The sequence below is a fragment of the Ornithorhynchus anatinus genome, chromosome X5 (assembly GCF_004115215.2).
Source record: "Ornithorhynchus anatinus isolate Pmale09 chromosome X5, mOrnAna1.pri.v4, whole genome shotgun sequence".
NCBI classification, from domain to species: domain Eukaryota; kingdom Metazoa; phylum Chordata; class Mammalia; order Monotremata; family Ornithorhynchidae; genus Ornithorhynchus; species Ornithorhynchus anatinus.
The window spans coordinates 15,542,742-15,564,476 of NC_041753.1; the positions used below are offsets into that span (position 1 = coordinate 15,542,742).

The window sequence follows — 21,735 nt, forward strand, 5'->3', positions numbered from 1 at the left end:
AAACCAACATGAGGTCAGGGCCTGCAAGTCCATCTGTGCCTGATGAACCAGCAGGAGGAGTCCCCTTTCTGGCTCATTCTGTTGCAGACAGGAGACTGGTGATGGTTTGTTCTGCCCAGAAATACGGCTCAAGTCATGCTGCTTTAAAATAGTTTAATGCATGCACAGACCATCCCTTCTTTCCCATCTGTAGCAGACGGGGAAAAGAGAGTGTGAGCCATGTCAAAAGCCTCACTCCTCCAGCCCCGGACTTGTGGGGAGTAAGAAGTGAAGGCTGTGGGCCTCTTTCCCTTCCCTTTGCGCCCCTCCGCGTGCCTGCTCCCACTTCTCTGGGTAGGACCAGAAAACGAGTGGGGGAAGAGGGAGAGAAACCAGAGTCAGAAAGGCATCAGGAGCACCAGGAAGGATAGTGAAGAGCAGAAGCTGGTTTAAGGAATGAGGGACCTGTTTTTCTTCTGCTCCTGACCCTGGTCTAGTCCCTCACCCTATTCCTGTAGCTCCTTTCCCAGTCTGTCACTCGCATCCCCATCCGTCGGGCAGGGAGCCGTGGGAGTAGGGAAAGATGCAGGGCTGGTGGGCCGGGAAATTGGACTCTGTACCTGGATCCCAATCCTGTCTGAATCCTAGCGGCTGGTTCATCCCCCATAATCCAGGGGGTCAGGAGAGAGGATAAAGGTCATTCCAGCTCTTTTGGGGGCTGGGGCAGGGATGGGGTTTGGCTACCCTTCTGTATGCGCCGATGATTCCCAACCATCCTTCGCCTCATCTCTTCTTCCTCCACCCTTTTACCCCCTCCAGGGTCAGGGATTGCTGGGATTGAGGGGGTCAACCGGTCAGGGGTCGGCAGTTTCCCTGCCCCAGGGTTCTCTTTTCCTGTTCCCCCAGCTGTCAGACCCTCAGGGCTGCAGAATCCCTCTTTCCCTGGATGACCACGGGCTGGGGGAGGAAACCTAGGCCTTTTTCCCCTCTCGCCGCCTAATATTGCCAGAAAGAGAAGGGAACCATCAAGGCTGGGAGTCAAGGGAAGGGCTGAGTTACGGTAGGGTTGGGGTCTAGGGAGGTCGGTCACAGGGTTGGGAGCTTCCTGGCACCTGAGCAGAGCTAGGGCGATTCTGTCCCCTGGTGCTTGTGCTTCCGAGTCGATGTTTAGAGGAGCAAAAGGTCCCACGGTTCCCCTTCCTGGAAGCTTGAGTACCCTTGATGGAAGTCTGTGCCAGCACAGCGACTGCCATAAGTGTCCTTAAACCATGCTGTCCTGGAAAACTCTTTACATGTCCCTGCTATTGTGGTAATTTGCAATTAAATGCAAACCATGGTGATGTCATCGGTGTTCAGTAGAGATGCAGTCAAGATGCTAGAACACCACTGTTTTGGTTGGCCCTGGTAACCTGCTGATTAACTGGAGAATAGCTTGACCTAGTGGAAAGAGCACAGGCCTGTGAATCAGAGGGCCTAGATTCTAATCCTGGCTCCGCCACTTACCTGCTATTTGACCCTAGGTGACTGTGCTCATCTGTAAAATGAGGATTAAATCCCACTCCCTCCTATCTAGACTGAGCCCCATGTGGGACAAGGACTGTGTCCAATCTAATTATCTTTTATCTACCCCAGTGCTTAGTACGGTGCCTGGCACGTAGTAAGCACATAAATGTTGTTGTTAGTGTTATTATTATTAATAATGATCAGTGTGGTCTAGTGGAAAGGGCATGGATTTGGAAGTCAGAGGATCTGGTTTCTAATCCCATCTTTGCCATGTGTCTGCTGTGTGACCTTGGGCAAGTTACTTAAGTTCTCCGTACCTCAGTTACCTTATCTGTAAAATGGGGATTCAGTACCTGTCCTCCCTTCTATTTAGACTATGAGCCCCATATGGGACAGGGATTGTGTCCAAAGTGATTAACTTGGATCTTCCCCAGTGCTTAGAACAGTGCTGGGCACATAAGTGCTTAACAAGTGCCATAGTGATGATGAAGATTATTACATTTTTAATGTATTGCTGCAGCATGCAGAGGCATTAATTGGCATACCTCAAAGTCGTGAATGAAAACATGAAACATTAAAGATGGAACATTTTTTTCTTTTTTTGGATTATCTGGCTCCACATTAGGTTAAAGGTCTTGATCCCAATCACTGTCGACTTTAACGTTGACATTTTTGCAGCTTTTTTCTTCCAGGGTCTGTGGCCCGGCCAAAAAGTGAGTTTTAAAAAAGTAGGAATTAGAATGCCCAATTAGTTTAGGAAGGAGAGGTACACACATAAGAAAACTAAATCGGTCAATTAAAAGAGGTGATGCTGTGATCCTTTTCCTTGAGGACAGGGTCAAACGTGTCTGTCTATTTTTGGGTGTTCTCAAGTGCCTGGTGTAGTTTTCTACACGTGGGGTTTTAATCGATTCTACTGCTGTTGTCTGGGTTGACTACTGGGGTCACATGCCTCTTCCATGCTAAGAAGAGCAGACACTTTGTGAAAAAGAAAATGCCACAGTCTACCCTGGAAGGCATTTCTCCCACAGCCTCTTTGGTCTTTCCCCAGTGACCCCTCTGTATCCCTTTAGAGTGCCCTCCTGTAATGTTCTTGTCTCTTTGCTGACCTCTGATTTTTTCCCCTCACGTATTTTCTGTCACAATATTGCAAAGTATGGCCATTCTCCTTGTGCATGCCAAGACTGCCACCCACCTGCATGTGGGAGGGGAAATATGCATTGGCTCTTCCCCTGGAAGAGGGTGGGATTCATGGTTAGAATTTTTTTTTTCTTTTGTGTTTCCCTCTTAAGCAGATGCAGCGTATGACTTGTCCTGCTCCAGTGAAGAACAGCTGTTCGAGCCTGCTGAGGGACCCACTCTGGCATGTAATGGCCATTGCAAGTTCACATTCTCCTCAAGAGCTTTCCTGAGCTTCAAATTTGACCACAATGCCATAATGAAGAACTTTGACCTTTGATAGCTAAGGTGTTGTGGGATCCCGAGGATCAAAGACCCGTTGCAGCAGAGTGGAGGTCTAATCAAGCCTTACCTTTCTCAGGTGTTCTCAATGCAATGCAGGGATGCAGCGATGGTTCTGGAGAGGCCGGTCTCTTGGCAGGAGAAGAGCGGCCCAGAAAGATGGGTTTGCACTATAAATGCAGTATCGCCTTTATACACAGACTTCCCGTCTCAGTGTTTGACTTGCCAGTTCAGTTGGGTTTTTGAGGGCATTCTTTCCAGGCTGAATTTCGTGTTCTCGGTTTAGCTTTTTTATCGCCGTTGGAAAACTTTTCTGTATCGACAGGTTGTAAAGGTGGTGGAAATATTCCACTCTTCTTTTTCAGTAAATGCAATAACAGTATATTTGTGAATGGGATGCATAAAAGGACTTTATGGACTCTGGGACACTTTTGCACTCATATTCAAAGATCATTCATGACTTGGGTAAAGGGCAGGGATTGCCGACTGACTGCTTTGGGGACATTGCTGGCATTGCTTTGTCTTTGTTAGTTTGGGCTCATCATCACCATCAATGGGGCTGAGTGCTTCCTGTGTGCAGAGCACTGAACTGAGCTCTTAGGCAGCCACAGTCAAGCAGAGTCAGTAGTCACGTTCCCTGCCCACAACAAGCCTCTTCCCTTCTCTGTTTGGGGCCTGGATGAGAGGTGGGCTTTTACCGAAAGCATGGTGTGGGATCGGCGTGTCTCACTGCTCTCTTTTGAACTCATCTGAGATTGTCTTACAGCAGAGAGGATGGGATGCCGACTTCCTGCCAGCTTCCCTTTCACATCACTGCAGGCAATCTTTAATCTGGAGAGGGAATGGATTGTTTTTGTGGGGGATAGCCAAAGATGGAATTTGGGGTTCTACTGTTGGGCAGTCTCTGAAGGGAAGGAGGGGAGAGCAGGATGTTAGAAGCAGGCCCCCAGGTGCTGTTCTGCCCACGCCCTCCCTGTCCTTGCTCTTAAGCCTTCACCCCAGGATTGTACAAATGGTCTTGCCCTGGCTGAGATTTCTGCTGCGGTAGAGTTATGTATGGATGTGTCTAAAAAGCTCTAACATGTTGGACTTGTATCCTCGCCTTGCTTCCCAATGTTGGGGCGTGGAAGTTGAAGGTGAATGAGACTTCAGTTTGCTTTCGGAGTGTGACGAATTACGAAACGTGACGCGTTACAGTTCTTGGATGATGGACCCGTGACGGGAGAATCCGTCGCCATTGCTCGATTTCAGCACCTTGTGTTGGGGTGGGTGGAAAATGTGAAACTAGTTCAGAATTTCCACCTACTCTTTAAGAAATGTACCTCATGTCTTCACGATTCTGGAAACAAATCTAGGTAAGGGCTACAGTCCCCCAGTTTAGTATCTAGGGTGATCTAAAGGTTGAAGTTGCTTCGGAATGAGACATTTTTTAATGGTTTTTGTTGGGTGGGTTTGGGTTTTGTGGTGTGCTTGCATTTAAACTTTTTTACGTGTTGCAGCCACAAAATTCATCCTCGTTCCGAAGTCCCACCTTCTCTCCACAGTGATCCATGTAAGAAAACCAGCCTGGCTTAACTTAATATGACTTTAGGTAGGCTCTTTGGAACACACTTTCCCCTGCACTTGTCTTTGTTAGCCTTTAAATAGGGGAAATTTTAAGGAAGTTGTTTATTTAGGAAAGTCACCCACCCTTTTTTGTGCCGGGCAGGGCTAGTTCATATTGACAGCTTATCACCTAGAGCCCTACATCAGTCAGTTCCTGGGAGCCCTTTAACCCTTTTTTTCTTTCTTTTTTTAAATACTAAAGAGAGAGTCTTTCTCTCTGCCTTTGTTCTAAGACCTGTTGTCCCCTTGCTTGGGTCTTCACAAGCCATATTATATCATTGGTCCCAGCATTCCGGGCTATGTTTTTAAAGTATAAAATGATGCCTGGCAGATCTTCATTTGCCGGGCTGGCAGATCATTTTCATTGGGACCTCATTTTAGGTTTTAAGCATTTTTACAGCACTCAGCTGTCTGGATACCAGCAGTTGCGATTCCCAGGTCTAAAGAAGTGTCAAGCAGAGCAGCCCGGCAGCCAGCGGCCAGTGAAATTCTGTGCAGGTAAAGATTGCTCCCCTCTTGTGGGGGCTTGTTTCTGGGGTGAGCTTCAGAAATGAAATGTTCTCTTTTTCAGTTGAGTATATTGCTGATATGCTGCTTTGCTTAATGCACCATGAAACAGAGTAAGGGGAATGTTGAAATAGATTTGTTAATTTTTGACTTTTACCTCTGTAGGCAATTTGGGATTGAAAACTTGTAAACCATAAAAATGTGAGATGACGCCTGTCGGAAGCAAAATAACTATGCAGAATATATGCGAGTGGGGTGTGCACATTGTATGCCACTGAACTTTCTCGAGCACACTCCCCGTGTATTATTAGTTTCTCAGTGTTCAGGGTATGGTAAAGGCAGCACTTACCACAGAAGTTGAATTCCTCTCCTGGAGTCATCCAGCGTGTTCTGAGTAAATCCAGTGAGCTACAAATGTGTGCTAAATATGCAATAATATCCTTCTTGTAGAGTGTGATGCATTTCAGGACATTAAAATGTTAAATGTTATCTTGTGTCTGAGAGAATAGTTTGGAAGTTTGTTTTTTCAAGTTCCTATGTCAGTAGCCACCCTCCTGAGTCCCAAGGTGTAGTGTGCTATGAACATTTGGATTTTGCCTTGATTAGTTTTGTGGGTGCTTTTTATGTGTGACTGTTATGATTTTGAAGATGTTAAATGAGTCATTTTATGTATTCCAAGAAGCAGGAGTACGGTTTACATGTTTTGTTTTTTTTTAAAGTCAGCCTATGTGAAGAAATAACAGATGAGTGATTTTAGACGTTCAAATGATGTCACGTCGCCCTCTCCCCCCCCTTTCCCTTCTTCCTCCCTTTGCCCTTGTCTCCCTTCTCTTTTTGGTGATAGCTGGGAATTTGGAGAGGTGAGAATACCTGATCAAACCATCTGTGAAGATGTTTGACAGTGTTTTAGTATTTAAGTAAAATATACTAGAAAATTAAGTGAGATGACATTGTGGCTTTATATTTTTTGGTGGGGTTCCCCCTCCCCACCCCAATTAGTTAATGTCGGCCTCATCCCACAATGGCCAAGAAATGGTGAGAATAACTTGTGCATCTGAGAGTTAGAAGTCAAAGGCCCCTATTGTTATAGTGGTGAGGAGTAAAAGTCTGTTGAGGTAGTCACTTCCCACACAGGAGCGGGTTGGCAGTGGGTCTTTGAAGAGCTTTTAGCTATTTGTGTGTTTTGTTTTGTTTTTAAAGAATCGTTGTGAACATCACTATCTGTGAGAAAAAAGACATATATCTGAAGTTGTATACCATAGTTTGGTTCCTGGAAAATTTCCAACCCTGACTGCACAGGAGGATTCATTTCTCCACCAAAAGTCGAAGGTTCATATGGCTTGTGGGCCTAGTGATTTGGTTAGTGATCGACACCTATGTGGCAGCAGGAGAAATGCATAGATTGTATAGTTCTTTCCCAAGCGGTGGGTACAATGTTCTGCACCCAGGCTCTCAAAAGGCTTTCAGTAAATGTCATCATTGGCTGCCAGCTCCCTTCACTGGAGAACAGCTCAATGCCCGGCTGGAGTAACTTGCTCCCTTAGAAAATTGTGACCAGTGGCTAATAGCACACAGCCAAACAGTCACGTCAACAACTATAGTTGAACCACCTACTGGGTCGTTTTTCTCCCTTTAAAGTATTCCATTGACTCATGGAGCTGTCATCTTGGTCTCTCCTTTTTCACTTGATCCACGTTCCGCCCCTCCACCAGGCTCATGATCTCACGCGAAGAAGATGGCGTGAAATTGCTCCAAAAGCCGTTCCAGGGCCAACCGGCACTGGACGAGTGGTTTTAGGGAGGGGACAGATTACCTTTTGCAATCCCAATGCGTCAGTGGCAAAGGATGGTTTAAACAGGCACACGGTGTGGAAGGGACCGCCAGTTGCAAGTCGGTTTTGGTTTTCTCATCCACACTCGTGATCGGTAGTGTCATCTTTGATCCCGAAAGATAGCTACGGCCTGGGTGTTTATGCCATTCAAACCAAGGTGGAGTGTAAAAGGCTTCCAAAGAGCAAAGATGGTGACCTTTCATGGAGGTGTGGGCTATTGTGCATGGTTGAGAACTGCGTGTAAGGACACACCGTAAAAGGCAGCATTTAAGGTGCATGTCTTGACATGTTCTTTTCAGGAGCTGCCCTTCAAGGTGTGGAGTGGATCCTGCTATATAGAGTGAAGTGGGGTTGAGCTGGCTGGAGGGGGGATTCTAGGTGGCAGTGTACAGAGTCTGAAAGGAGGTACTCTTTACAATACCTCATGAGTTTAAAGCCCATTCTTCCACTGCCCTAAAAGTAGGTAGGGTTAACTTCCAGGGCTTCTCAAAGCAGTCTTCCATAACAGGCCAATCCTCAGGGCAAACCAAGGAGCAGGTCTCCTGGTCCTGGCCTTGATAGGAAGCCAAGTGTGGCTGTCTTTCTTGGACTCTCCTTTCTGCCCCTCCATCAGGAATATTTTCTCTCCGTGACCCATCCTGCGTCTCCCCATCTAGTCCGTAAGCCCGTCGTGGGCAGGTAATGTTTGTTAAACTGTCTGTACTCTCCCAGGCGCTTACTACAGGGCACTGTACACACTAAGCGCTCAGTAAATATAACTGATTGATTGCCCCTGCCAAAAAGCAGGCACTAGGCCTATTAAGGAGCCCTCCCACCCCCAAACACCTTTGCCTGGCAAGCTATGCATTTCCCGCTTTAGGTTGGTAGCAGGAGGCAAGTCCTCTTGGACTCGAGCTAGAGGGGCAGGGGTTCCTGGCTAGGCTTCAGGTTAAATAATCCAGGATCATTCTTGGTTGTCTGATTGGAAACGTGAAGTCGAAGCCAACGGAGGAGGATGTCACGGTCACATTCTCTCAGAGTTGCTTGTGAGCATTTTCACCACCTCTGGAATAGGCCTTTATGAGCGGAGGGATGTTAACCATTTAGAAAATTTTCAATTGTAAATACTCTTAACCGGTTTTCAATTGCAGCTTAAACGTTTTGGACCCGAGACTCTACATTGCTATTCATTTTTAAGCTTTGAGAAATAGTTCTATGTTCCTTATTTGGGCACAATAGACACTTGGCAGATTAGCTTGGCTTTTGTGTTGACTGGGTTTTTTGTGTTATTTTTTTTTAAATGGCCCGGGATGTGCATTCAGGAAAAAGAGCAGTGAGTATAAAAATTAAATGAATGCCGCCCAGCGCTATGTCTTGTCAAAAACCTCTAACACTTTTAGCGATATGCTAATCTCAGAAAGGGAGAGGGTCAGAAATAGGGGAGAAAGGGTTGGCATTTGCACTGTTCATTAGATTGTAAGCTCCTCAAGGGCAGGGACTATGTCTTCGATTTTTATTGTATGCTCTCAAATGCCTAGTACAGTACTCTGCACGCAGGCACTCAGTAAATACTGATGTTGTTCACATACTGTACATAAGCACTGACTGGAAAGCACAAGAAGACGAGTCTGCATCTCCTTGTGCATTTCACTACTGTTCCCTGAGCACGATGTGCTTTCAGCCACACTGCAGGCAAGACCCTGCTGTCTGTCGCAGTCATTTTAATTTCACCTTTTGGCTCTGGCAAAAGCAAGCCTGAAAGAGCTTTGGACTTTGATCTTTCATTGACTGAAAGCAAAGCTGTCTCTGAGAGCCAGGTGCCTGTGATTTCACTCCTCCTTTTTTACTTTATTATCTTTTCTCTCATTCTCTCTTGATATAGACATATATATTTCATACATAGATGTTTAGCATGTCAAATTAAAACTTGATGAGAGGGCCGTGCATGCGTGTGTGTGCCGTTTGCAGGGGAGGAGAAAGGGTTTGCTTTGGGGAACAGGCACAGCCTCGTAGTCCAGGGAGAAAGCAATTAATATTTTTGTCCAGAGGTTTTTGGAATGTTTGTTTGAAAAACAAACAGTTCACTAGTCTTACAAGCAAGAACGAAGACAACCTTGAGATGAAGCATGTTAAAGACACCAACCTAAAGACATTTAATATGCAGGCATCCAGATAATGGTAGGCAAACAGCACTCACTAAGGAAGCAATTAGCAAATCGTTTTATTGAGAGGCAGAAATGGGAATGTTTCAGGGGAGAGTTTTAAGGCACATTGTGTTTTTAAACTCCCCATTTCCCACCCCAGCGAAAGTGTGACCTCCATAAAATGGTGGTTTAGCAGTTTTCTATTTTTTTTTTTTGAATTATCTCTTTCAAGGGAGATAGGGAGCAAAACTTGCCAAAAAAAAAAAGTCTATGGTAGTCAAATTATCTGCCTTCTGTTTTGTAATAACTATTAAATAGTGACCATCAGTCACCTACAAGACAACAGGAAAGCAAACCATTCTAATACCCATTAGGAGTTCAGAAGAGTGGGCTGGATGCCCCAGTGCCCATAGCAAGTGATGGAGTGGGATCAAGGTCAAACCTTTTGGGTGACTAACTTGTAGCAGCAGCAACTCACCACCTCCTTCCATGCTACCTATATGTCTGACCAGGGGCAAGAGAGTGGGGGATGAAGGTGACAAGCAAAGGTTTTCTGGCAAATGGTGTCAGTGTGTCACACAAGGCAGTTCAACAGGTATGTGTGGGTTTAATTTGTGTCTGGGGGACAAGACTACCTGATGGTTCTAAAGACCAGTCCCTGTGTTTGTCTCACCAGAATCCATTCATTCTAACTGCAGCTATTTAATAGTTATTATAGAGTGACTATTTTTGAAGGAGTTTTGCATACACAGTTGAGAAACTCTAACACATTCTTTGTTTTATTAAACATCGAGTGTCAGCTTGGTTTCCTTTGTATTGATGCTTTTTTTTTTTTACCATTGAATATTGAGATATTGACTTCTCTATAATTACTGTATTAACTTGAAGTACAAGAGTGAACAGATTGCTCTCTGCAGTGAGCGACATCCGTGAAGCTTACTGCTGAGGCCGTCTCTGTTCACAGCTTTAGCATAGAGTGTTTCTGTTCATATTGCCTTAAATGCCAAATACCAGCATGGATGCCACAGATAAAAGGTCAGCACTATAGATTTGAACTGGGCTACCCACAGCCGAGAAGGTGGTTGGTTGTCTTTGGAAAGCGAGGATGAAGGCCAGTGCACACATTTCTTTAAGAGGAATCCAGGTGGGTTACTAACCTGAGGGAATGAAGATCTGATGCGATGGATCAGTCAGTTCTGTTTCAGTATTTGTAATGTGAACAATGCATTGGTGATTTACTTGTCATCTATTAAGTTTCATTAAAAATCAGCTGTTTACAATTTTGTGTATTCATGTGAGTGTGTCATTTTAGAGGCTAGAGCAGAGGGGCAGTCTGCCCCTCCAACCCATCCGCCTTCTGGAAGAGTGCCTGCTGAAATGATGGCAGAAACCCAGTTAATCTATATGGCCATTGGATTCATTTGTTCGGTGGCATTGGAAGGTGCAACTTAGCATCTGCTTTTGTAAGCCCGGGAGCTAGTAAATGCTGGAGGGTGAGGTGTGCCAGGTAAGGTGTTATGCTATTAAAATCACAACATTATTTAATGATTTATTTAGGAGCAGCAGCATGGCTTAGTGGAAAGAGCACGGGCTTGGCAGTCAGAGGTCGGGGGTTCTAATCCTGGCTCTGCCACTTGTCTGCTCTGTGACTTTGGGCAAGTCACTTAACTTCTCTGTGCCTCAGTTCCCTCATCTGGAAAATGGGGACTAAGACAGTGAGTCCCATGTGGGACAACCTGATTACCTTGTATCTACCCCAGTGCTTAGAACATAGTAAGTGCTTAATAAATACCATTATTATTATTTAAGCAGTTGTGGGACAAGCCTGCGTGGCTGGGGTTTAGCACTTAGAGATATTGGGCCTCAGAGCAAGCCCATGACCAAATCGTAGTTATCAAACTAGGATCCCATTGCCCTGTCTGACTTCCTGCAATGGCAGCGGTGCACCTGAGTTACTGGTGTCTCCTTCCCACTCCAGCCTTCCTCTCTTCCTACTGTTGTGGCAGGGGCAGCCTCCAAGTGGCTGCTTTTTTATTTTATCTAATGTGGTCTTTAAGCACTTACAGCCAGGCACTGTACTAAGCACAAGTGTTGATACACATGCACCGGGTCAGACACAGTCCCTATCCCGTGCGGAGCTCACAGTCTTAACCCACATTTTGCAAGTGAGGTAACTAAGGCCCAGAAGTGAAGTGACTTGCCCAAAGTCACACAGGCAATTGGTGGTGCTGGGATTAGAACCCAGGCCCTCTGACTCCCATGGTCTTTCCACTAGGCCACACCACCCGCTGGGAGGGGAGGCTTGCGCCCAAATGCTTAGTACAGTGGCAGAACCCAGTAAGAGCTCCCTAAATACTTTTGCTGATGCCAGAACAGCAGGCCAGGGAGATGGCGACTCAAGGGCAGAACTTTTGCTCTTTACATCCTTCCACCCATCTGAGCTTGGGTCTGTTACACATCACTCACTACCCCTGGCAAATGTCACCTGTCCCTGGGCATGAATGGAGGGGCAGGAGGGAACTTTGTAGCAGGAGTGGAGGAAAAATCTTTGCAGGTTAATATTAGAAGGGAGAGATGAGCATGGAGTCACAGACCCAAATGAACCTCTTGGCATTAGAAATATTTATTCAGAATATAAGAACATTTGTAAAATAAGTACTATAAATGTCTCTGTATAAATAAATGCCGGTTTCTTTACAATTCTATAACAAACACAAAATAGCTATTTTACAGCACCTAAAACTAAATGCATCTGAAATCACATAAAGCATCCAAGTGAAGGCTTTAAAATTACAAGATATAGTACAGTGTTAAATGGCAGCTTTTAAATGAAATTTTCAATACAAAATAGGACGATACTGATGAATGCAAAAACTTAAGCCACATGTGCCTTTTAATAACAGTGGCAGTACATTCAAGCTGGTGTAGGCTTTCTAATCGCTAACTGAAGTGTGGTAGAAAGCATGTTTTTTTCAAACAATAAGAAACATTTAGATAGTAAATAAGAGACTTGAACAAAAGGTTTAGAAATTAGTTACAAATAAAGTGTTGGGGGTGTGTGTGTGGGAGGGGACTTCCCTCATTTACTCCCTTACACCAGGTGCTTGTTGGCTGCTGCTGTTTTGCCAATTTGAGGAGAGGGAGCAGATGAGCTTGGTAGGTCCAGCTTGAGCAGAGGTGGGAAGGGGCTGCTTCTGCCAGCATCCACTTCAGGCCCTCCTCTGGTTCTTTCTCTTCCTCCCCAGCTCCAACGTGGTCCTGAGCTCTGAGCAAGCCCAAGAGCTGCTGTCACCACCATTGAGGGTGGAGGGGCAATCAGAAGGACAATGGGGGAACTTACCCTCTGAAACCTCAGCATAACGGAGTGGGTCTTAAGCCACGGCACTCCCTCCCCCTCCCCTCCCACTCCTGTCCCAAGATACATTTAAGGGAAGGCAACCTCCATGCAACTCACAGTAATTCCACCAGCCTCTCCCGCACCATAGCGATAGTTAAAAAGCCATCCTTCAGCTTGTATCCCCCTGTCTGCCCCCACCCCATCCGCCCTCCCCCCCCCCCGTATCCCCCACCAAACCCACCCAATCTTCTGGGGGGGAGCATCCGCTCCTCCAATATCACTGTTCCTCTGATTCAAGTCACCCCAGAGAAACCAGTACAGTATAATCTCATTTATTTAGATCAAACAGGACAAGGCACGATCCATATTTTTATACACATTTAAATGGGCCCTACTGCAGGGTCAGCATAAAATGCAAGAGAGCCTAGCAACATGGTACTTGCGACAGCATTGCCAGTAAGCTCGAAGTCCCAGCCCCACGCACACCTAGAACAACTGGAAACACTACTACATACCATCCACTGAACCAGAGAGCTGGGGAAAAAGTTGTACTGCACTTGAAAGCGGAGCTAGCCCTGGGACACTACTTCAAAGCATTTCAACCCATTTAAAAGCCACTAGGAGAATATAATACATCATATCTAAACATGGTCATTTCCCCTGGCGGGGCCATGCAACGGTCTGCCTACTGCTGTGGCCTAAGGCGGCCCGGCTTGCAGCTTGGACGGGACCTAGGTCACCGTCTCCAGAGAGACTGCGTGGTCCCGGTAATTTTGACATTGGGGCTGTAGAGCAATTGCTTGTTACCGACAGTGCAACGTCCAGTTATCGGTTGGTCTGCAGACCTCACTGGTTAACATGGTCATGAAACAGATAAATCTTGATTTTGTTTGGTCCCCTGGCCCCAAGCCTGGCCAAATTTGGGGGGGTGGGGGAGAAATATGCACTAGAAACAGAATTTTTATCCAGCACTGCTCTGGGCAGAGGGAGCAGCTGCCACAGAAAGCCAGAAAATGCTGGTCATGGTCTTAAAACAACAAACAAAAAACTTCTTGGCACTACAGTAGGCTGCAACATCAGTTCCTTAGTGCCTGAATTGGTTAAAAACAGGAATTATGTTTACCCAGAGTCCATAATGTACAAACTGGTGTCTTGTCTAGGTTTTTCTCTTGATCAGACTCGATGAGTGCCTGATAGCAAACCCCCCCCACCTTCTTCCATCCTCCCACACTGCTGTGTCAACTGAAAGCTAGGGTCAAGATTCCAATCCTGAGACCAAAAGGTCTAATGCTAATGCTTCAAGTTGATGCGAGCAGACAGGACAGTCAAAAACCATTTACCTGGGCAAAGACACAGTTCCCAAAGGCCTTTCTGCCACAGGTTTCACTGCTTAAGGACAACTCTCTAGCCTGGTTAAAGGAGCAGTGGGAATGAGGGAGGGGGTGGAGGGTGATTTTTAAGAGACATTATGACAGGCCCTAAGGCCAGGCACTGATCCCATGTTCTTGCGAGGGACAGTTTGATCACTTCCCTGGGGAAAAGCATTTCTGCCCAAAACCCAACCCTTTTAGAATGTAAACTCCTTGAGGGTAGGAATCTGGTCTACTTTATTGTACTCTCCCTGGTGCTTAGTACAGTGCTCTGCACACAGTAGGCACTCAAATACCACTGACTGAAGAAGGCAGACCTGGGCCTTGATGGAAGAGCCACATGACCTGCAATTGGATTTCCAGTGTCTGCTAAATCACTTACAGGCAAGCACTTGGGAGAGGTAGGAGACATCTTAGCGGCATCTTAGACACGGCTATTGGACTGTTGTTTGGGCCCCAGCTCTGCAATGAGCAGGAGGCGTATTCTGGGGCTTAGAGCAGCACATCTGGAATTGAATCCAGCCCTTTTCCTTAATCAACAAAGGGTCAATTCAATGTATCCCAAACCAACAAGTTTGGGATACCTTTGCCTATATTAGAAGACAGACCTTGCCCTACCTCTGACAAGATATTTGATGAAAATTTTCCAAAGTGAACCAATTCCTATCCTGCCCATGCCCCCAGAGGACCCAAGAGGCCACTCCCCCCATCTCCTCCACCCCTAACCTCGGAGCATCAAAACCCACCTTGCTCTGCAGGCTATATCAAGTGCTGCCCTCACAAATGGCATCCACAGCTGCTGCCTGAAATATGCTATGACCAAAGTTGACAATCAGCATCCACATCATTCCTCAGAGAAGACAAAAAAGTGAACTGAATAATGGAGAAATTTAGTCATGCCCCACCCTCCTTGTTGGAGTTAAAACATCTGAACACCTTTGGTGAGGGGTCACCCTTCTGGACCTCAGTTTCACAGGGTTTGTTTTCTTTTTAAAGGAACTAATGAAAGGAAGAAATTTTTTTCTTTTTTCTGCCCCAGAGGAAATCCAAACCAGAGAACGTCAGCTCCTGGAAATCTACTCCCACGGACTCTTGAACAAATCCTCCAGAATGGGAGAGGGGTCAGCGTGGAGGAGTAGAGCCCTGGGAACTGAAAGGTTGAGGAATGATTAAAAAAAAAAATCTGCTGCCTGGAACTCACCTTAGGCACCCTTCTGACTTAGGCAAAAGTGCTCATAAATGATCCTCCACAGAAGTGTGGGTCGTGAACCAGGCCAGGATGGGTTGAAGGGAGGGAGGAAGGGAAAAGGGCACATGTGAGAGTACCCAGAGGCTTAAATGCTGGTGATGTTGACGGAAAAATGCACCATGTTGATCAGAAATAGAACCAGTGCATGCACCAATGGAAACCACAACATCTCTGCCACCTTGAATGTAATTCTGCCACCAGTTTGTAGTTTGTGAACCAATTTCCCCCGGACCCCAAACCATCAGCATGAAAAAGAGCATATTATCTCTCCAGCTTTGATTTAAAGGTGCCTTTTTCTTAACCTGTGAAGTAAGTGGGAAACAGAAAGAGAAAAACCATTCCTTCCTAACCACTTCACTGTCATTTTTCACTTCGGTGAACTCAAGGCCCTTTATTTCACTTTTCTCTCAAGTATAATTGTCACCCAATCCAGTATATGTGTCTCAACACAAAGTATACCCACATAAATGGGCTGACAAGAATGTGTCCTTTTTCTCCAGAAGGCTTTTAATACAGGCCAGAGCCTCAACTATCTGGGCTTGTTTAGGTGCACTCTGGTGTTAAGGCAGAGAGGTGAGCTAGATGACCTTTTAGGGCCCCTTCCTTGCCTGAGATTGTGTGACTGTCCATTTACTGTACAGAGTCAGTGCAGCAGATTGGATGCCACAGACCAGGCCCACTCAATGACTTTGGAAAAGTGACCTGGAGTCCTTCAAATCACCATTAATTGCAAGCATTCACTCCCATCATTCGAGAGGGAGAAGCTGAGGCACACTGGCCCTCAATACTTATCCTCCAGAGGGGACATCGAAGCACTAATATGCACATCCGCTCTCCCTGGGGGGAGGGGAACAAAATTATCTCCTCCCCGACATTTCTGCTCTCCAACCACTGCCCCCAAGAAAGCTGGGGACAGAAAGCGTTGGGTGGGGGGGGAACAAAAATAAAAACCACATACCGGTCTTTGATGTGCCAAATCCATTTAAGCCAAGAGGCAACCCCCTTCCTTCCTGTGGCAAAAGGCCATTTCAACTTAGCGAATCTTTTCCAAAGCAAAAATAGATGAAGTCCACTGTTGTATGCCACTGGCATCTGAGTGATGGATTTAGTCCAAATCCGTTGGGCATTTTCATGGTGATCAAAGCCTTCAAAAAGCTGTTTTTCTTCCTGCTGAAACAGATTGGACCTCAGATGCCAGGGTAGGTGGGGGTGGGGAAGGGTTGAGAAGAGGGGAGGGAGAAAATCCCACTGCGGTAGAACAACCATCTCCTCTGTCACGCCAGAGCCGATGGCCCTCAGAGAGCCTTTTCACCCAACTGGTAGCCCAGGCCACCCGCAGAGGCTCTTCCTGGAAGAGCTGCTGGTTCAACTGGGTCTGGATAAATCGCCACCTCCCAGAGGCACAGTAAAACGCCGGTGGTGCTCAGTAGCCCGGTGTCTACCAGAGGGACCGAGGGAAGGATGGTGGGGACACAGAATATGGTGAAACATGCTGAACCTTTTAGTCAAAGCAGCAGCAGCACCACCATGGGAAGCTACAGCAGGGAGCCAGTTCATTCACTGCTCCCAGCATCCTTTGGGGGAGCAACTGGGAAAAGTTCCTCAGATGTGAGGAGTCCCAAAGAACACAGTGACGCACATAACGGGCACTCCTCATAGGACAACCTGAAACTGGCTGTCAAAGATCAGCTCCGGGGGACTAGGCCATGGTCCCTGTTGTTCAAAGAGGAAGATCCCTCTGGAGATTCATGCCCGAATCTATACGTACCCACGGATACTTGGGTTGAACCCCGACACAACCAAAGCAGTAATACCCTATGGGCTAGAAGCAATAAAGGTGCAGAGACACAGCTCTCACTGAGGAAACCAGCAGTCCGCAGTACTGGTCTGGCCAGGTGTGCCTTCAGGCACGGCCTCCACGGGGCCCAACCTTCTTCTCGGGTAATCGTCCTTCGGAGTTAGCCCCAGCCTCGAGGGAGGGCTCCCTTGTGATGCCTGGGCCCCCTGGAAGGTGTTTGCTTTCTTCCCAGACTTGGCCCAGACCACCCTGCTGGGGAAAAAGCCTCCTGAGCTTGTGTTTCTTGTGACCTCAGTGGACTCAGAGTGAATCTGGGACAAGTGACCCACTGCCAGGATGCACTATATCCTCTCCACATCTGGAGAACCACAGTCATCTCAATGAACAAATAAGCAGAACCTCTTCGGTTCCTTCCACATAAAACACATCACACCCAAAATTTCTATGCACTCCACGCACACACACAAACAGGCACGCACACACACGTGCATACATCCTCCCCCCGCAACCCAGCTATCTCTTGTCAGGGCTTACCCCTGAGGAAGGTGCAAGCAGGGGAAGGAAGCTGGGAGAGCAGAAAAATTGATTCTGGTTGCTGTTAGGGGAAGGAAGAAAGCATGATGTGCAGACTGATGTGTGGCCCAAGGATGTAAAGAAAGGGAGAATGTTGAAGGCAACAAGGGGCCGATCACCCGTGGAGATCTGGGGAAAGGAGAGAGAGGGAGAACCTTATTTACACAGACTGTACACTGAACGCTGGAATGAGAAGGTGCCATCCTTTCTGTGTAGTCCACAAATAGTGCATCACCAGTGGCCAGCCGCCAGCACCCGCCGCTCGGGACCCAACAAAGCCAAGCCCCAGGAGGAAGTCACCTGAGGGGGGCCGCAGCACAGAGCTCTGGCTGCGGATCTACCTGCCACTGTGAAGGCTCTATCTTTCCTAGTTTCCCTCCTTCCTTTCGTTCCCACCATGTTCTTCTCCGTCAGGCTTCCAATGGCACCATCATCTCTCTGAGTCTGCAAGCCTTTTACAGGGAAGTCTCGTTGGCGTGTGGCCTCGAGTTTTCCTCTTCCAGCAGAGCGATTCTCTGCTTGAGCATCCGCACTTGGGTCTCGTGTCTCTCCACCATGGCCATCATCTGCGATTCCAGTTTCTTCAGCTTGTTTTGATGCTTCTTCTTGGCTTTTTCATAAGCTGCCACGAGGTTACTGCACGGACAGGGAAAAATCCAAGGTCATAAGCCACTCAGCCCAACGGCATCACGTTGGCCGGGTTCCTCGGTGCAAAGCCTGACCCAAATCGGATCCATCACACAAGAACTGAAATACCGAGGGGGAACCTTTTGCAGAGGCCTTTCCTCAGCCTGCTGCAGCAACGTGGCAGATTGGGAAAACATGTCAATGGAGACACTTTAAAAATGCATCTTCAAAACCTGATTAAAGCAGGTGAGAAAGAGGGAAAAACTTTGGCACCTTTCTCTGAATCCTCTATAGGAGTGCAGATTTGTAAAACTGAAAAAACAAGTACCATAGATTCAGACCTTCCTCTACATGCCTAGAAATTGGACATACAGTAAATCATTAAAAATTCAACATTAAGACATGAGGTATCAGTAGGTCATTCCGGCTGATGGAAGTCACCTGCAGCTCAATCACCCACTGTTCCAACTGCTGGGAAGAGAAGGTGTTGTTTTTCTTTCCTTAATGTATTTGTTAAGTGCTTACTATTTGTCAGACACTCTACTAAGCGCTGGGGTGGAGACAAGCTAACCAAGTTGGACACAGTCCATATGTCCCACATGGTGCTCACAATCTTAATCCCCATCTGACAGATGAGGTAACAGGCACAGAGAAGTGGCTTGCCAAAGGTCACACAGCAGACAGCGCAGAATCCAGGATCTTCAGACTCCCAGTCCTGTGCACCACCCACTAGGCTACGCAGTTTACCTGGAAGGTGGCTCCAGATGTGGCCTGGTTCAAGGATGGGCCCAGATTCAAGATGTTCAGGGGCTGGGGGGGAGGAGGTGGGAAATCAAAGGAAGTATGCCTTGGCAGAGAGACGGGGGACACCTCTGTTCAGTGAGGATCTGTCTGTTATGTTATTCTTTGAGACAGAATGGCAGAGCTGGTGTGAGACCAAATCAGTCTCCAGAACCAATGGTTCATAGGTTCAGGCCAGGAGGGAAATGGTTTCAGGCATGGAACAATTCTGGGCTGCAGCTAAGGGGGCCGCATCCTACCCGATTCTCCTAGGCCCAATGCCACCACCAGAGGCGGCCCTAAACCTGGACCCACTACTGATAGCACACCTGTAATGTCTGAAGTGTCCAGATAGGCTAACCTGGGGGTAAGCCCTCAGGAGATCAGGGAAGGGGCAGAGTCAGCTCAGCCCTGAGAGCTGGGCCGAGCTCGCTCAGCCTCCTGGGACAAGGAGGCTCGGTTGTGTGCGTGTGGTGGTGGGGGCAGTTGGGAGGTGAGATGGAGAAAAGGAATTCTTCCCAACAGGCCCAATTGCCTGTGGGTCAGCGGCAAGACAGAGGGATGACCAGAAAGCGGCTGGCCTTCCCTCCCCGCCCCCCACTCCTTACCTGTTCGCTCTTTTCAGGTCATTAACGAACTCTGCAGATTGCTGGTGCCGTATCTCGCTGCTCTTGGTCAGCCTCTCCAAGGCACTCACCAGCTCCTGCACCCTGGCCTTCAATTTCTTCTCTCTGCATGGGGGACAGACAGCACACCAAAACTGACTTGAGATAACTGTTTTCGCTAGTGTAATCTCCATGCAATCAGTGCATTTCAGACATAGCCCCTCTTCCCGACAGAGCACAGGTTCAAAATCTGCAGAAGTGGATTCCTCGGCTAGGACGAACGCAGTTGAAAGTCATCTGTTTACCTGAACCGTGGTTATTTGACTAAGGCCTGGCCTGGCCTAGTATGGGCAGCCACACCCTGGTCCGTGCTACCGGTCGAGGTGAATTTTCCAAGCCCCTCTCCCCAGACTCAACAACAAAAGGTGCTGAAAGCGAGAGTCCACTTGACGGTAGGATTTTGATCAATTCTGAGGATCTCAATGCACTTTACCATCGTGAAACAACAGGTGTTTGGGTCTCCATTTTTCAGAGTTTTGCACCAAAAGCCAGGAAAGTTAGGGAACTTGTCCTATGCCACTCAAGTCAGTGGCAGAGTTGAGATTCTAACTTGGCACTGCTAATCCAATGTTTCTGAGGTTTTCCACCTCTGGGCTGGCTGGCTTGGGCATGCCCCCCTCCACCCCACCCCGGCTCTATGCCTCTGGCAAAACCCCACTGGGTACTCTTTGCACTGACATTCTTATTTATTGCAAAAACCTGGGAGGAGAGGAAAGGAAAGCTTATTCACTTACATTAGAGGGCTGCTTTCTTAGCTCCCGAGCTTGATTTACAGTTTAATTTCATTTCCCTGCTTTCTTTCTCATTTCTCCTTCCTGAGTGGCCAGTTGGGCTCCATATTTCCTGGCCCCTTTGCTAGAAATCCATACTAATCATCTTTAGGCAATTGGGAAACAGAGCTTTCCCATGTCCACTCAGCATGCTGCGCCTCCTTGGCTTTCCAGAAAGGGACTGAATCTGGATGCTGACCTTGGGCTATGTCTTGCAATCTAAGGCCAAACCAGAGACGGGAAACTGCCCGCAACTCAGACTTGCCCCAACCCAAGGACGGATGATCCCTGAAACAAATTCCCTTAGGCCTCAGGGAACCAGGGGGATGCCCATTTTGGGGGCCAGGGCTGCATCGAGACAGAGGAATGGATTGGAAGAAGTCCTGGAATTCTCAGCCAGGAACCTGGAGTGGAGATAGTATGACCAGAGGGATTTATTGCCATTCTTCTTAGTAGAAGTAGTATCGTATTTGTTAAGTGCTTACAATCTCTCAAGCACTGTTCAAGTTCTGGGGTAGACACGAGTTAATCAGGTTGAACACAGTTTCTGTCCCACATAAGGCTCTCAGTTTAAGGAGGAGGGGAGAACCGGGTTTGTTCCTCCTCTCTGCATGCCATCAAAGCCCCACACGTTAGTTCAGAACTATGAAAAAAAAACCAACCCCAAAAACCAACAGTCTCCCAGCAACCATAGCTTCTGAGAGCAGCGTGGAGGAACAATTTTTTTCTATGGCGAACTGAGGAAAGAAGCCCAGGTCCCAGCTGTGTTGCCGAGGAAATGCACACTTCTCTGCCTCCCCTGTGGGGATGGCCACCCGTCAGCATTTCCCGGGGAACCACCCTCTGCAACAGGCTGGGTTTTCCGTTACGGGCTGGCATTTTTCAACTGTACTAGGGTGAGGCAGGGGTGGATTTCAGAAGACGCTCAGGAAGCAAGTTGAGGATGAGAATGGCTCTGAATCCACCCTGCCCTGGCTGACTCCCCAGGATGAAATTCTCAATTGAGCCTCTGGCACAGGCGTCTGAAGGCAACCAATGGGTACTGCCAATGGGCTCACTTCAAATAGTTCTTCTGGTTAAAGGAGCAGCGGGAATCATCCTCATTGAACAAACCCAACAGAAAAGAAAGTCCTGAAAGCACTGAACGGTCTGCCAGCAGTTTAGCAAACCCCACAATAAAACATTTTTCAAAGAGCAGTAGCTTCTAGGCCCCAACCCCAAAGACAACAAAAAATTAATATAAAAAGGGGAGACTACGGGGTGCGGGCGGGTGGCAGCTGTTTTGTTTTTTCAAAACAAAGGGCGTCCTGCCCCTCCTCACTCCCAGGGGGGGAATCAAAGAGGCTGAAAGAGCTTTGAGTGTCTTTCACTCTCAAAAATGAAAACGACATTCTGGGAACAGTGGGTCTCCTGGTATCTGCCCTAGCTGGTGGTCGTAAGCTCCCCCCACCCCTAGCCTCTGCCTTGCTTCTCAAAATGGATGGGTCAATGACACCAACACACATGCAGGGCTGAGGCTGGTTACTTGACTGCCCCCTGGTTCCTAGAACATTTTCC

At 47.4% G+C, this 21,735-nt stretch overlaps 2 protein-coding genes across 10 annotated transcripts in view; one reads left to right on the forward strand and one right to left on the reverse strand.

Annotated features, from left to right (window-relative positions):
- DCP2 (decapping mRNA 2) overlaps nucleotides 1-10,289 on the forward strand; it is a 55,035-nt gene extending 44,746 nt beyond the window's left edge. For 4 of the 6 annotated variants that reach the window (XM_029054943.2, XM_029054944.2, XM_029054941.1 and 1 more), the window contains one exon: nucleotides 2,775-10,289. In XM_029054943.2, coding sequence (XP_028910776.1) covers nucleotides 2,775-2,941 — 167 coding nt within the window. In that variant the 3' untranslated portion in view covers nucleotides 2,942-10,289. The remainder of the gene's footprint in view (nucleotides 1-2,774) is intronic. The other 2 variants (XR_005659649.1, XM_029054942.1) reach the window with 2 other exon arrangements.
- Nucleotides 10,290-11,612: 1,323 nt separating this feature from the next.
- MCC (MCC regulator of WNT signaling pathway) overlaps nucleotides 11,613-21,735 on the reverse strand; it is a 341,667-nt gene continuing 331,544 nt past the window's right edge. For 2 of the 4 annotated variants that reach the window (XM_029054919.1, XM_029054918.2), the window contains 2 exons: nucleotides 19,352-19,474; nucleotides 12,663-17,972 (listed from right to left, as the gene is read on the reverse strand). In XM_029054919.1, the coding sequence (XP_028910752.1) occupies nucleotides 17,792-17,972; nucleotides 19,352-19,474 (304 nt within the window). In that variant the 3' untranslated portion in view covers nucleotides 12,663-17,791. Of the gene's footprint in view, nucleotides 12,295-12,662; nucleotides 17,973-19,351; nucleotides 19,475-21,735 lie in introns of those variants that run through there. The other 2 variants (XR_003755957.2, XR_003755956.2) reach the window with 2 other exon arrangements.